At 42.0% G+C, this 16,670-nt stretch overlaps 1 protein-coding gene across 2 annotated transcripts in view; it reads left to right on the top strand.

Moving 5' to 3' along the window:
- The window catches only part of LOC139420862 (P2X purinoceptor 1-like), a 52,908-nt gene that overhangs the window by 18,778 nt on the left and 17,460 nt on the right, over window positions 1-16,670 (top strand). For both annotated transcript variants that reach the window (XM_071171224.1, XM_071171223.1), the window contains exons 2-6: window positions 1,470-1,614; window positions 7,248-7,319; window positions 7,697-7,769; window positions 13,182-13,272; window positions 13,517-13,597. In XM_071171224.1, coding sequence (XP_071027325.1) covers window positions 1,470-1,614; window positions 7,248-7,319; window positions 7,697-7,769; window positions 13,182-13,272; window positions 13,517-13,597 — 462 coding nt within the window. The remainder of the gene's footprint in view (window positions 1-1,469; window positions 1,615-7,247; window positions 7,320-7,696; window positions 7,770-13,181; window positions 13,273-13,516; window positions 13,598-16,670) is intronic.

Genomic DNA, 16,670 nt, shown 5'->3' with positions numbered 1-16,670 from the left:
CTGCGGCACCCCCTGAAAAATCAGAATGTTTATTTATTTTTATAACAAATATTTTTGGGAGAAAAAAATGTTGTTTTCTCACAAAAGTAGTGCACTGGACCTTTTAATAGTCCTGTATTAGCGGACCGATACAGCCGTCTACAGCACGGGCAAAATGTTTTTTTTGTCCTGCACCCCTACCCCCAAACGAGCGCAGCACTCCCACCCCCAAACTACTTCCCGCTGCTATATCCTTCAGGTCCCTTCCTCTTCCCAGCACTGTCACTTTAATTTTGTAACGGGTTAACCTTGCAACAACAGGTCTGTCGGGTCTGTTCCCTGCCAAAACGGTGGGCCCTTTGGTAATCCACATTTTACCGTGTTCCTCCGTCATCCTGAGTTGTTCTTTCAAGTAGTCTTTGTTTTGCTCTTCCTCCACCCCTATCATAACAATGTTGTGCCTCATACATCTGCATTTGATATCTAGAATTGCAGCCCTCATTTATTTGTTATCATCCTGTAGTTTTGTGGCATGGAGTGTTTCATTTTCTGCCATTATTTGCTGTATTAAGCTGTTATTAGACTCCACCGATACTTTTTCTGCTATTGCTCCAGGGATCAAATCCAGCTTTTTCAATTGCTCGTTCATGTTTTTCAAAGCAGCTCTGTCGTCTTTGGCGAATGTTGTTGGGTAACCTTCGTCAGTCTAACCGTCCATTGTGATAGAACGTTTGGTCGGCCACAACTCCTCTGTCTCGCTGGAGGAGAGTACTGCTCTTTCCTGCTTTGTCTGTTGACTTAGATAATTGCATTGCTAAATCCTATGATATGCTAAGTCTGGTATCTTCTATGCTAAGTCTGGTTTGCTTCCTTCTTTTAATTGATGGCTAAATTACAATTTCAAACAATCAATAAGGAGACAGGTTTGAAGCTCAGCACGTCACTGCCACCTACCACGTCACATCTGCTCAATCTGATGATGATGAGACCATTATTAATAATGACAAATATAAAGTTCCCATGATGAAAGCTTCAATGTGAATACGTTATACTACTCAAACCAAGTTTAACGTGAGAAGATGCATTAAGACCAGCCTTACTGATTGAACTTACATTAACTAGATTAGTCATACAACACATCATACATGTATGACACATACAGTACTGTACTGTAACCTTGACCTATACTGTAGCTGTTGGCATCATTTGAAAACGGTTGTCTAGAAATGCTGGCAATACTCATGGATCTTTGCCCTTGCCTGTGGTTTCATATCTCAGATGCTGAAATCACTAGTACTGTATGAGCCTGGTTCCTCTCAAGGTTTCTGACTGCTAGAGACTTTTCCCTCACCACTGTGCTTCTGCTTGCTTTTTTAGGGTCTAGGCCGGGTTACTGTAAAGCACTTTGAGACAACTGTTTGGGCGTTAAATACATTTGATTGATCTATTGACTGATTTATGGTATCCTCTGTGTCCTCTGCTCCATCCAGTTGGGTGTTTATCTATGAGAAAGGCTACCAGTCGACAGACACGGCCGTGAGTTCTGTCTTTACGAAGATGAAAGGGGTGGGCTACACCAACGTGGATGGAGAGGAGAGGGTCTGGGACATGGTCGACTACGTCTTCCCTGAACAGGTGGGTCATTGGCTAATATCTTCCTTGAACAGGTGGCTGTGTGTGTTGACGAACAACACTAGTACTGTAATGAATGAGAAACTGAATGAATGACCTGAAAGGTCACATATCATTACACCCTCTAGGAACTGAGCCTTACAGTACATCTACTAGTGTGCTGTAATACTAGTGCAATAGCAATGCGTAATAAAGTACTACAGCGAGGTTCATGCAGGGAAGTCAGACAGATGGTGTCTGACAGATTGAAGAAGAAGGAGGAAATAAAGAAGGTGAAGAACATGAACTGTGGTATCGTGATATCATTGTCAACACACAGGTGTGAGAGTGAAACTGTACCTAACTTTCATCAGTGGTTCCTTTGCACGCATCCTGATCCTGCACACACATTAGGCAAATACAGAGACAAGCAGAAGAGTCTCTGTAAACACAGTGACATTGTTTGCCTAAGTGTAGTCAGCTCATGTTGACCGTGACTAAGCAATAAAGAGATACAAAGAAGACACTACTGTTTACTCTGAGGGGTGTGGCCATGATGGGTCTATTTAATTCAGAACCAACCAGTTCGACTGATGGTTAGGAGTAAGGAGATCAATGACCAAAAACAGCAAGAAGGTCAAACACACAGATTATACAGCCTGTGATCTTATATTGAGTATCTATTTGCCTATTCAAGGTATTTACCGGAAGATGACCTTGTCTGATATCATAATATATGGTATATGTTAACTTATTCAAGGTCATTACCTGAAGATTACCTTGTCTGTTATTTATTTATTTAACCTTTATTTAACTAAGCAAGTCAGTTAAGAACAAATTGTCATAATATATGGTATCTGTTAACTTATTCAAGGTATTTACCGGAAGATGACCTTGTCTGTTATTAAAATATATCAAATCAAATCAAAGTTTATTTGTCATGTGCGCCGAATACAACAGCGCCGAATTACAGTGTTACTTACAGGCTCTAACCAATAGTGCAAAAAAGGTATTAGGTGAACAATAGGTAAGTAAAGACATAAAACAACAGTAAAAAGACAGGCTATATACAGTAAAGAGGCTATATACAGTAGAGAGGCTATATACAGTAGAGAGGCTATAAGAGTAGCGAGGCTACATACAGACACCGGTTAGTCAGGCTGATTTGAGGTAGTATGTACATGTAGATATGGTTAAAGTGACAATGCATATATGATAAACAGAGAGTAGCAGTAGCGTAAAAGAGGGGTTGGCGGGTGGTGGGTGGCGGGACACAATGCAGATAGCCCGGTTAGCCAATGTGCGGGAGCACTGGTTGGTCGGCCCAATTGAGGTAGTATGTACTGTACATGAATGTGTAGTTAAAGTGACTATGCATATATGATAAACGGAGAGTAGCAGCAGCGTAAAATAGATGTTGGGGGGGCACACAATGCAAATAGTCCGGGTAGCCATTTGATTACCTGTTTAGGAGTCTTATGGTTTGGGGGTAAAAACTGTTGAGAAGCCTTTTTGTCCTTGACTTGGCACTCCGGTACCGCTTGCCATGCGGTAGTAGAGAGAACAATCTATGACTGGGGTGGCTGGGGTCTTTGACAATTTTTAGGGCCTTCCTCTGACACCACCTGGTGTAGAGGTCCTGGATGGCAGGCAGCTTAGCCCCAATGTAGTACTGGGCTGTACGCAGTACCCACTGTAGTGCCTTGTGGTCAGAGGTCAAGCAATTGCCATACCAGGCAGTGATGCAACCAGTCATGATGCTCTCGATGTTGCAGCTGTAGAACCCTTTGAGGATCTCAGGACCCATGCCAAATCTTTTTAGTTTCTTGAGTGGGAATAGGCTTTGTCGTGCCCTCTTCACGACTGTCTTTGTGTGTTTGGACCATTCTAGTTTGGACCATTCTAGTTTGTTGATGTGGACACCAAGGAACAGCATTCTCACATAAGTGTTCCTTTTGTCCAGGTGAGAAAGGGCAGTGTGGAGTGAAAGAGAGATTGCATTATCTGTGAATCTGTTTGGGCGGTATGCAAATTGGAGTGGGTCTAGGGTTTCTGGGATAATGATATTGATGTGAGCCATTACCAACCTTTCAAAGCACTTCATGGCTTCGGACGTGAGTGCTACGGATCTGTAGTCATTTAGGCAGGTTGCCTTTGTGTTCTTGGGCACAGGGACTATGGTGGTCTGCTTGAAACATGTAGGTATTACAGACTCAATCAGGGACATGTTGAAAATGTCAGTGAAGACACCTGCCAGTTGGTCAGCACATGCCCGGAGCACACATCCTGGTAATCCGTCTGGCCCCTCAGCCTTGTGTATATTGACCTATTTAAAGGTCTTACTCAAGTTGGCTACGGAGAGCATGATCACACAGTTGTCCGGAACAGCTGATGCTCTCATGCATGCATCAGGGTTGCTTGTCTCGAAGCGAGCATAGAAGTGATTTAACTCGTCTGGTAGGCTTGTGTCACTGGGCAGCCCGCGGCTGTGCTCTCCTTTGTAGTCTGTAATAGTTTGCAAGCCCTGCCACATAAGACGAGCGTCGGAGCCGGTGTAGTATGATTCAATCTTAGCCCTGTATTGAAGCTTTGCCTGTTTGATGGTTCGTCGCAGGGCATAGCAGGATTTCTTGTAAGCTTCCGGGTTAGAGACCGCACCTTGAAAGCGGCAGTTCTACCTTTTAGCTCAGTGCGAATGTTGCCTGTAATCCATGGCTTCTGGTTGGGGTATGTACGTACAGTCACTGTGGGGACGACGTCCTCGATGCACTTATTGATAAAACCAGTGACTGATGTGGTGACTTCTTAATGCCATCGGAAGAATCCCGGAACATGTTCTAGTCCGTGATAGCAAAACAGTCCTGTAGTTCAGCATCTGCTTCATCTGACCACTTTTTTATAGTCCGAGTCACTGGCGCTTCCTGCTTTAATTTTTGCTAGTAAGCAGGAATCAGGAGGATAGAGTGGTGGTCGGATTTACCAAATGGAGGGCGAGGGAGAGCTTTGTACGCGTCTCTGTGTGTGGAGTACAGGTGATCTAGAATTATTTTGCACATTTAACATGTTGATAGAGATTTGGTAGAACTGATTTGTTTCCCTGTATTAAAGTCTCCGGCCACTAGGAGCGCCGCCTCTGGGTGAGTGGTTTCCTGTTTGCTTATTTCCTTATACAGCTGACTGAGTGCGGTCTTAGTGCCAGCATGGTGGTAAATTAACAGCCACGAAAAGTATAGCTGAGAACTCTCTAGGCAAGTAGTGGTATATGGTATCTGTTAACTTATTCAAGGTGTTTACCTGAAGATTACCTTGTCTGTTATCATAATAAATATGTTCACTTATTCAAGGTATTTACATGAGTCTCATGGTGATTTCCAAAACAATGTAATTGACACTGGTTATACAGTATTGATTGAGTGATTCAACATTGTATTACACCCAAATGTATTTATTTTCTAGATATTGAAATAGGCAGTATATTGAGCAGTTTTCTAGTAGTAGTAGTATTAATAGTAGTAGTAAAAGCTGTCTTGTACTACTGTAACTACACAGACATGTCTTAAAATAACATTCATCTACAAAGAAATTATATTGACTCTAACTGCACTATCAATTACAGTGGGGCAAAAAAGTATTTAGTCAGCCACCAATTGTGCAAGTTCTCCCACTTAAAAAGATGAGAGTGGCCTGTAATTTTCATCATAGGTACACTTCAACTATGACAGACAAAATGAGAAAAAAAATCCAGAAAATCACATTGTAATCCGTGTTGCCCAGCAACAGCCCCAAAACATCACTGCTCTAGAGGAGATCTGCATGGAGGAATGGGCCAAAATACCAGCAACAGTGTGTGAAAACCTTGTGAAGACTTACAGAAAACGTTTGACCTCTGCCAACAAAGGGTATATAAACTTTGTTATTGACCAAATACTTATTTTCCACCATAATTTGCAAATAAATTCATAAAAAATCCTACAATGTGATTTTCTGGATTTTCTTTTCTCATTTTGTCTGTCATAGTTGAAGCGTACCTATGATGAAATTACAGGCCTCTCTCATCTTTTTAAGTGGGAGAACTTGCACAATTGGTGGCTGACTAAATACTTTTTTGCCCCACTATAGATGCCATTGTGGTACTGCCGTAACAGGAATCGATGTAATTGACAGGAATCAATGTAATAACATCTGTCTTTGCATGATAATAACCACTTCCCGAAATGGTCACAAGTCAGTGACTTGGCATCATGTGACCGAATTACACAAGCATGCCATCCAGACCTGTGTTGAAATACTATTTAAGATCTTTCAAATACTTTTAGTGTTTACTTTAGCCTGCCTGGAGTGTCAGGTGGCTGGGGTTTGTACTTTGGAGATGTTAGACTTTGTTGTTGATTCCATTACAACAGGGAAGCTCAATCAAGCACAGATAAAGTGTCAATCAAGCAGAGCTAAATGGCATCAAATAGTATTTGAACCTAGGTCTGATGCCATCTAATGCTGTTACCCAGGCAGGAAGGCTCCAGTACCAGTCCTTATTAATTCAGGGCCACATGTCCTGTGCTTTATATGGCCTCTACATATGAGTTAGTTTACATTAACATGTACGACATCCTGGTCGAGACTCGAGAGAAGGCCAATAGAATGAAACAGGAGAGCAAGGGTCATAGAAATGCAATTACTAGAACAAGAAAAAGTCCCTCAGACCAGCGCTATTCGACTGCACCTTCATGTAATTCAGTATTTCTGTTGCATGGCGGGGGATTTTGATCTGTTACAAAAACAACAGCGACAAAAGGTTTGTCACATAACATGGAGAGATGACCTGCAGGTCTGTGAAAGGTAATAACTTTTTAAATGACAACTGATTTCACCTCATGACCTTCTGATGTGATGACATTTACAGGTAAAAATATATCCGGTAGCAGACCTTGTTGTTCCCATAGGGAATGGATGGAGGATCGTTATATATGCAGGTCAAATTCAAATCATTCGATATGCTTTCATAACAAGGTCAATGTTGCCAAAGCGAAGTGATACAATAATAATTATGAAAACAACAGCGACAACAATAACAATAGTGGCTATAATACTAAAGAAAAACAAATGGCTTCAAACTGTATGATTGTCACATTTAAAGATACAATTATAATCTCTCTGTGTCTCTGTCTCTCTAGCCCTGTTTTTACATGGTGCTAACATGGGTCCTTTGTCCTGCCTAATCTTGTCTACATGATTGTGCCCACATTTCCAGAAATGTTTCTGTTATCTCTGCACTGTGTCTGCATTGCCTGATTACTTCCTTTATGCAAATTATTTCACAGGTATTTCTTCAAAATAATATGTATTTATTTATTGTAAGACATATTGATGTAATCAGTCAATGCTACCACCTGTCAATGATTTTAGAGGGCTAAATAATGAAGATTTAAATAGTTTTTCTGTTCAGATCTGTCTACACTTGTAAGATATCCAGACACAATGCGTATCTGACTACCTCTGGATGTGGGCAGGATGATCTGATCACAATCGGATCACAATGTGTATTTTGATTGTCTACAACTGTCTAAAAATGTGGGCACAATCAGAATGCAGACAAGATAAGAACAAAAGACGCAAGTTAGAACCAGGTGTAAATGGGGCTTTTCTCTCTCGTACCTCAGGGAGACTCATCTTTTGTGGTGATGACCAACTACATTATAACCAAAGGTCAGAAGATGGGAAAATGTCCTGAGGTATGTCAACTCATCTCAAAAGTGTTTATTGGATTTTCTGTATCTCTTTGTATATCTTTCTGACATGAATGTATTTTCATAAATACTAAAGCTAAATGGAAAGTACATCATATCAGCTCATCTGCTTTCATTGTGAGATGCTGTCAATGACACATGTAGAGAAGAAAAATTATAATACATTTGCACAGAGATCATCAATCAGGAAAATGTGGTCTAAACAGATAGTCTTTTATTGACCTATTGTATCATGTTTCGTACACACACACACACACACACACACACACACACACACACACACACACACACACACACACACACACACACACACACACACACACAAAAAAAAACATTGACTCTAACTCCTTCCTGTGTTTCAGCTCACAGAACCCAGGTATCTCTGCAACTCCGACTCAGACTGTGAAAGAGGGATAATAGAACGTACGGGACATGGTAAAGTCCTGACGGCATGGCAGTGTGACAGTGTGACACAGTCCCACTCACTTACTTAGTGTTTGTCAACTTCTGGTCGGTGGACCAGCGTTGGCTCATGGCACATTGCTGGCCGGTCCTGGCCAGTTCCTGAGATGGTTAACTGAACTGAACATATTCTCAGTTCTACAGTGCTAGCAGGTTGTCCGCCAAATGAGGAAGAGGTATAGTTTGCCGGTCCCTGACACAAGAGGGCCATAGCTTCTCGGTCCCTGGTATAAAAAGGTTGAGAAACACTGCACTAACTAACCCTCTTCACTACCTACCTAGCCAAACTAACCATTCTTCACTGCCACTACCACAACCCTCCCCACCTGACTACTCACACTGGCCATCTATAACTACAATAAGGGATAAACAACAAAGGGATGTGAGTTCAGTGCAAATAATTCAGTCCTTCGTAGTCTATCCTTTACTTTGTTCAATTATTACTACTGTATGTATTGGATTCTAATTACTTGTAATCAGAATCAGGTGTTGTTTAACATGGCACATGATTTCACTTGTCAGAGAGCTAAAAACCTTGTCAGGGAGATAAGTGTTCAGGTTGTATCATCATTGTTTCCCTGCCCAAAGTCATGCATGCAAGAAGAAAAAGTAGGCTTGATTTCAGATCAACAACTTTCCATGTTCTTAGCAACATGACGCAGGGTGGTTGAGCGCCTTGGCTCACCATTATATTAAAGCATGCAAACAGAGTCCCACATATTATGCATACATGCACACAACCACTGCCTTCCGTTCTACAAGCTAAGTAAAATCGACGACCTACGAGGAAGATTAAACTACCAACGGGACATTAAAAACTGTAATATCTTACGCTTCATGGAGTCATGGCTGAACGACGACGACATTATACACTCTATCGGCAGGATAGAACAGAGGCTTCTGGTTCAACAAGGGGTGGCGGACTATGTATATTTGGAAATAACAGCCGGTGCACGATATCTAAGGAAGTCTCGAGGTATTGTTCGCCTACCTAGAGAGTTTTCACCTGTATTTTTCATAGCTGTCTACATACCACCACAGAACAATGCTGGCACTAAGACCGCACTCAATGAGCTGTATTCCGCCATAAGCAAACAGGAAAACCCTCATTCAGAGGCAACGCCGGGGACTTTAATGCAGGCAAACTTAAATCTGTTTTACCAAATTTCTATCAGCATGTTAAATGTGCAACTAGAGGGAAAAAAACACAGAGATTCGTACAAAGCTCTCCCTCGCCCTCCATTTGGCGAATCTGACCATAATTCTATCCTCCTGATTCCTGATTACAAACAAAAATGAAAACAGTGACTCGGTAAATAAAAAAGTGATGAGACGAAGCAGATGCTAAGCTTACAGGACTGTTTTGCTAGCACAGACTGGAACATGTTCCGGGATTCTTCCGATGGCATTGAGGAGTACAATATATCAGTCATTAGCTTCATCAATAAGTGCATCGACAAAGTCATCCCCACAGTGACTGTACGTACATACCCCAACCAGAAGCCATGGATTACAGGCAAAATCCGCACTGAGTTAAAGGCTAGAACTGCTGCTTTCAAGGAGCGGGACACTAACCCGGAAGCTTATAAGAAATCGCGCTATGCCCTCCAATGAACCATCAAACAGGCAAAGCATCAATACAGGACTAAGATCGAATCGTACTACACCGGCTCCGACGCTCGTCGGATGTGGCAGGCTTTGCAAACCATTACAGACTACAAAGGGAAGCACAACCTAGAACTGCCCAGTGACACAAGCCTATCAGATGAGCTAAACTACTTCTATGCTCGCTTCGAGGCAAATAACACTAAAACGTGCATGCGCTGACCAACTGGCAAAGTGTCTTCACTGACATTTTCATCCTCTCCCTGTCCAAGTCTGTAATACCAAAATGTTTTAAGCAGACCACCATAGTCCCTGTGCCCAAGAACACTAAGGTAACCTACCTAAATGACTGCTGACCCGTAGCACTCACATCTCTAGCCATGAAGTGCTTTGAAAGGCTGGTAATGGCTCACATCGACACCATTATCCCTAGACCCACTCCAATTTGCATACCGCCCTAACAGATCCACAGATGATGCAATCTCTATTGCACTCCACACTGCCCTTTCCCACCTGGGCAAAGGGAACACCTAATACTGAGTCAGTGCTATTCATTGACTACAGCTCAGCGTTCAAAACCATAGTGCCCTCAAAGCTCATCAATAAGCTAAGGACCCTGGGACTAAACACCTCCCTCTGGAACTGGATCCTGGACTTCCTGACGGGCCACCCCCAGGTGGTAAGGGTAGGTAACAACACATCCACCACGCTGATCCTCAACACAGGGGCCCCTCAGGGGTGAGTGCTCAGTCCCCTCCTGTAATCCCTGTTCACTCATGACTGCACAGCCAGGCACGACTCCAACACCATCATTAAGTTTGCCGATGACACAACAGTGGTAGGCCTGTTAACCGACAATGACGAGACAGCCTTTAAGGAGGACGTCAAAGACCTGGCCGTGTGGTGCCAGGACATCGACCTCTCCCTCAATGTGATCAAGACAAAGGAGATGATTGTGGACTACAGGAAAAGAGGTCTGAGCACACCTCCATTCTCATCAATGGGGCTGTAGTGCAGCAGGTTGAGAGCTTCAAGTTCCTTGGTGTCCATATCACCAACAAACTAACATGGTCCAAGCACACAAATACAGTCGTGAAGAGACCTATTCCCCCTCACGAGACTGAAAAGATTTGGCATGGGTTCTCAGATCCTCAAAAGGTTCTACAGCTGCACCATCAAGAGCATCCTGATGGGTTGCATCACCTCCTGGTATGGCCAACTCCAACTGCAAGGCACTACAGAGGGTAGAGTGTACGGCCCAGTACATCATTGGGGCCAAGCTGCCTGCCATCCAGGACCTCTATACCAGGCGGTGTCAGAGGAAGGCCTTAAAAATGGTCAAAGAATCCAGCCACCCTAGTCATAGACTGTTCTCTCTGCTACTGCATGGCAAGCGGTACCGGAGTGCCAAGTCTAGGTCTAAGAGGATTCTAAATAGCTTCTACCCCCAAGCCATAAGACTTCTGAACATCTAATCAAATGGCTACCCGGACTATTTGCATTGGCCACCCCCTCTTTTACGCTGCTGCTACTCTCTGTTATTATCTATTCACAGTCACTCTAATAACTCTACCTACATGTACAGTTGAAGTCCGAAGTTTACATACACCTTAGCCCAATACATTTAAACTCAGTTTTTCACAATTTCTGACATTTAATCCTAGTAACAATTCCGTGTCTTAGGTTAGTTAGGTTCACCACTTTATTTGGTAGCATTGCCTTTAAATTGTTTAACTTGGGTCAAATGTTTCGGGTAGCCTTCCACAAGCTTCCCACAATAAGTTGGGTGAATTTTGGCCCACCCCTCCTGACAGAGCTGGTGTAACTGAGTCAGGTTTGTAGGCCTCCTTGCTCGCACACGCTTTTTCAGTTCTGCCCACAAATGTTCTATATGATTGAGGTCAGAGCTTTGTGATGGCCACTCCAATACCTTGACCTTGTTGTCCTTCAGCAATTTTGCCACAACTTTGGAAGTATGCTTGGGGTCATTGTCCATTTGGAAGACCCATTTGTGACCAAGCTTTTACTTCCTGACTGATGTCTTGAGATGTTGCTTCAATATATCCTACAACATTTCCCTATCTCATGATGTCATCTATTTTGTGAAGTGCACCAGTCCCTCCTGCCGCAAAGCACCCCCACAACATGATGTTGCCACCCCGGTGCTTCACGGTTGGGATGGTGTTCTTCAGCTTGCAAGCATCCCCCTTTTTCCTCCAAACATAACGATGTTCATTATGGCCAAATAGTTCTATTTTTGTTTCATCAGACAAGAAGGACATTTCTCCAAAAAGTACGATCTTTGTCCCCATGTAAAGTTGTAGACCGTAGTCTGGCTTTTGTATGGCGGTTTTGGAGCAGTGGCATCTTCCTTGCTGAGCGGCCTTTCACGTTATCTCGATATCGGACTCGTTTTACTGTGGATATAGATACTTTTGTTCCTGTTTCCTCCAGCATCTTCACAAGGTCCTTTGCAGTTGTTCTGGGATTGATTTGCACTTTTCGCACCAAAGTACGTTCATCTCTAGGAGACAGAACACGTCAACTTCCTGAGCGGTATGACAGCTGCTTGGTCTTCAGTTGTTTTGAAATTGCTCCCAAGGATGAACCATACTTGTGGAGGTCTACAATTTATTTCTGAGGTATTGGCTGATTTATTTTGATTTTCCCGTGATGTCAAGCAAAGAGGCACTGAATTTGAAGGTAGGCCTTGAAATACATCCACAGGTACACCTCCAATTGACTCAAATTATATCAATTAGCCTGTCAGAAGCTTCTAAAGCCATGACATAATTTTCTGGAATTTTCCGAGCTGTTTAAAAGCACAGTCAACTTAGTGTATGTAAACTTCTGACCCATTGGAATTGTGATACAGTGAATTATAAGTGAAATAATCTGTCTGTAAACAACTGTTGGAAAAATTACTTGTGTCATGCACAAAGTAGATGTCCTAACCGACTTGCCAAAACTACAGTTTGTTAACAAGAAATTTGTGGAGGGGTTGAGAAATGAGTTTTAATGACTCCAACCTAAGTGTATGTAAACTTCTGACTACAACTGTACATATTCCCTCAATTACCTCGATTAACCGGTGCCCCCCGCACATTGACTCTGTACAGGTACCCCCTATACATAGTCTCGCTATTGTTATTTTACTGCTGCTCTTTAATGACTTGTTCCTTTTATTTATTCTTATTATTCTTTTTTAAACTGCATTGTTGGTTAGGGGCTTATAAGTAAGCATTTAACCTGTTGTATTCGGGCACATGTGACTAATAACATTTGATTTGATTTGAACCATTAACTCGCAGACAAATGCAATCGACACAAGTCATAAGCACAGTCAGAGACATAGGCAGACAGATTGGCAGACACATAGGGAGTAGTAGGAGCCAATCTAATAAGCCTATACAGTAGAATTATGAACCGATATAACGTAGGAAGTTGAAAGGGTTGGCTATGTATTTTGTAACTGTCCCAATATGCCCATGGGTTATATCTAAGCCCTTTCAACCTCTCAGAATCACATCAGCTTCAATGTTTTTTATGCAGAAGGAAATTAAACTCTTCAGATCAGAGAGATAAAAGAGATATCTCTGCACTCTTTTTGCTCACTTAACAGTTTCCTTTGGTGTTCTGTAATGAGATACATTTTAGATAAGATTTTAAGTAGCGAGGAGAAAGAAAAAGTGGACATACTTCATGTTGAAAAGCTATATCCCTCATGTGTCTTTTCTCCATGTCTATGTCTCGCTGCCCCCCTCCACCGCCCACCCCAAGGACATATGACGGGGAAGTGTGTGGGGAACACAACCAAGACGTGTGAGGTTGTAGCCTGGTGCCCTGTGGAAGATGACCACGCAATCCCAGAGTATGTAGGATCACTGAAAATTCTGTTAACACTTTACATAAAGCCTGTAGCTATAATAATGTATTACTTGTTATATGTACTGAATGTTACTTTGAATTGAACCAAGTGATTTGTAAGCTATTTTATGAAAGGAAAATGGTCTCCCTCCATTTTTTTAAGATGAACTCTCTGTACGTCTATGTGTGTTTGATGTGTTAATGCTTTGTTTGTCTTCGTTTTCTATGTTCTACTGTTTTCCGTGCAGTCCCGCACTTTTGATGTCGGCAGAGAACTACACACTGTTCATCAAAAACTCTGTCACCTTTCCAGCATATGGTGTTAAGAGGTGAGTGACCCCTTTTTGATACACCCCTTTTTGAGTGACCCCTTTTTAATAAATCTTGCTTGTTTGTAGGTGACCAAATACTTATTTTCCACCATAATTTGCAAATAAATTCATTAAAAATCCTACAATGTGATTTTCTGGATTTCTGTCATAGTTGAAGTGTACCTATGATGAAAATTACAGGCCTCTCTCATCTTTAAGTGGGAGAACTTGCACAATTGGTGGCTGACTAAATACTTTTTTGCCCCACTGTATGTCACTCCCTTTGGTTCCTTCCCCAGGCGTTATTGTTTATGTTCCTGTGTCAGTTCTGTTAGTTGGTCGTGCTTCTTATTTTGTATTATGTTGTTTATTTATTAAAACACTCACTCCCTGAACTTGCTTCCTAACTCTCAGCGCACATCGTTACAAAGGCATATATACATTTTTCAACCATTTTCCATCTTAAAAATGTCTGGATAAACAGATGGTTAAGGGGTCTTAGAAATACATCGAAACACAATGTTGATGTAAAGATTCCAGCTGTCATGCCCTGGCCATAGAGAGGCTTTTATTCACTATTTTGGTTAGGCTAGGGTGTGACTAGGGTGAGCATTCTAGTTTCTTTATTTCTGTGTTTTATATTTCTTTGTTTTTTGCCGAGTGTGGTTCCCAATCAGAGGCAGCTGTTTATCATTGTCTCTGATTGGGGATCACATATAAGTTGTCATTCTCCTTTTGGTGTTTGTGGGATCTTGTTTTTTGTTGGCTCTGTGAAGCCTGCAGAACGTGACGTTCGTTATTCTTCTGTTGTTTTTGTTTGGTGTTCTGAGTAATTAAAGAATCATGAACACTTACCACACTGCACCTTGGTCTCCTTCCGATGACAAACGTTACACCAGCCAACTAATAAAAACATTTAGTTTTGGAGACATTGATTGCCTTCTCTAAGTTTAAGAAATATTACCCTTTGCCTTGTAATTCCGTTACCGAAATCATAATAGTCACAAACAACAGTGGGGTCACCTGCTACTGTCCTCTCTTCCACTGGCATACTTTTCAGCTCAAAACTGTTTTCTTTCTCTTTCTGTTGTCTGGTGGTCAAAGCAAGAGTGTTAAAGTGGCTAGTGATACATAAATTACATAAATAGCTAGGTGGCTAGTATTACAGATTAACAACAAAACGTTTTAGATGTATTTATTCAATAGCCACGATCAAATGTATTTACAAGCATAGCACCTGCGAGTCCTGCACATCACCTGCAGCTAAAATCAAATCAAACGCTGTGTGTGTCACTCGACACTTTCTCTCCTCCGCCACGGATGATAATGGCTGTGTCAAAAAAAAACATACTAGCGTACTACATACAGTACCAGTCAAACGTTTGGACACACCGACTCATTCAAGGGGTTTTCTTTATTTTTCCATTTTCTACATTGTAGAATAATAGTGAAGACATCAAAACCATGAAATAATACATATGGAATCTTCAAAATAGCTACCTTATGAATTGATGACAGCTTTGCACACTCCTGGCATTCTATCAACGAGCTTCATGAGGAATGCTTTTCCAACAGTCTTGAAGCAGTTTCCACCTATGCCTAGCACTTGTTGGCTGCTGTTCCTTCACTGTGCGGTCCAACTCATCCCAAACTATCTCAATTGGGTTGAGGTCGGGTGATTGTGGAGGTCAGGTCATCTGATGCAGCACTCCGTCACTCCCCTTCTTGGTCAAATAGCCCTTACGCAACCTGGAGGTATATTTTGGGTCATTGCCCTGTTGAAAAACAAATGATAGTCCCCCTAAGTGCAAACCAGATGGGATGGCATATCTCTGTAGTATGCTGTGGTAGCCATGCTAGTTAAGTGTGCCTTGAATTCTAAATAAATCACAGACAGTATCACCAGCAAAGCACCCCCACACCATCACACCTCCTCCTCCATGCTTCATGTTGGGATCTACACATGCAAAGATCATCCGCTCACCTACTCTCACAAAGACGACGGTTAGAACCAAAAATCTCAAATTTGGCCAAAGGACGTGTGAGACCAAAGGACAGATTTCCACTGGTCTAATGTCCATTGCTCGTGTTTCTTGGCCCAAACACGTCTCTTTTTATTATTGGTGTCCTCTAGTAGTGTTTTCTTTGCAGCAATTCGACCACAGAGTCTCCTCTGAACAGTTCATGTTGAGCTTTGTCTGTTACTTGAACTCTGTGAAACATTTATTTGGGCTGCAATCTGAGGCTGGTAACTCAAATGATGTTATCCTCTGCAGCAGAGGTAACTCTGGGTCTTCCTTTCCTGTGGCGGTCCTCATGAGAGCCAGTTTCATCATAGCGATTGATGGTTTTTGCGACTGCACTTTAAGAAACTTTCAAAGTTCTTGAAATGTTCTGCATTGACTGACCTTCATGTCTTAAATAATGATGGACTGTCATTTCTCTTTGCTTATTTGAGCTGTTCTTGACATAATATGGACTTGGTCAAATAGGGCTATCTTCTGTATACCACCCCTACCTTGTCACAACACAACTGATTGGCTCAAACGCATTAAGGAAAAAATAAATTCCACAAATTAACTTTTAAAACCGTCTGATTCTGGACAACCTCTCCCTTTCTGTCTATCTCACTCACTTTCAAGTTAATGTCACCTCTCCCAGCTCTTACTGACACCTACCCATGAACCCCCCCCTCTTTCCAGTTACTATATACAACATCCTCAACCACTGAGCACCAAACGACACCAGACGTCCACGGACATTGAAAAGTAGTTGAAATTTGGTCAGTCCACCCTGGCCTTGATGTTAATGTCCACAGACGAACCGGACTGGACTAAGTCTGAACCTATCATAGATGTATATTTCACAAGTTTGAATAGTACAATACAGTGAGTAGGCACAGTAGAGAATAGTACAATACAGTACAATAGAGTACAGTATATTGTACTCCCATGAAGTTGTAGAAACATGTCAAGGATGATCAATGGAAACAGGATGCAACTGATCTCAATTTCTAGTCTCATAGCAAAGGGTCTGAACACTTGCACATGAGGTATTTATGTTTTTTATTTTTAATAAATGTGCAAACATT

The sequence above is a fragment of the Oncorhynchus clarkii genome, chromosome 12 (assembly GCF_045791955.1).
Source record: "Oncorhynchus clarkii lewisi isolate Uvic-CL-2024 chromosome 12, UVic_Ocla_1.0, whole genome shotgun sequence".
NCBI classification, from domain to species: domain Eukaryota; kingdom Metazoa; phylum Chordata; class Actinopteri; order Salmoniformes; family Salmonidae; genus Oncorhynchus; species Oncorhynchus clarkii.
This window is presented reverse-complemented; position numbering and strand designations above follow the sequence as displayed.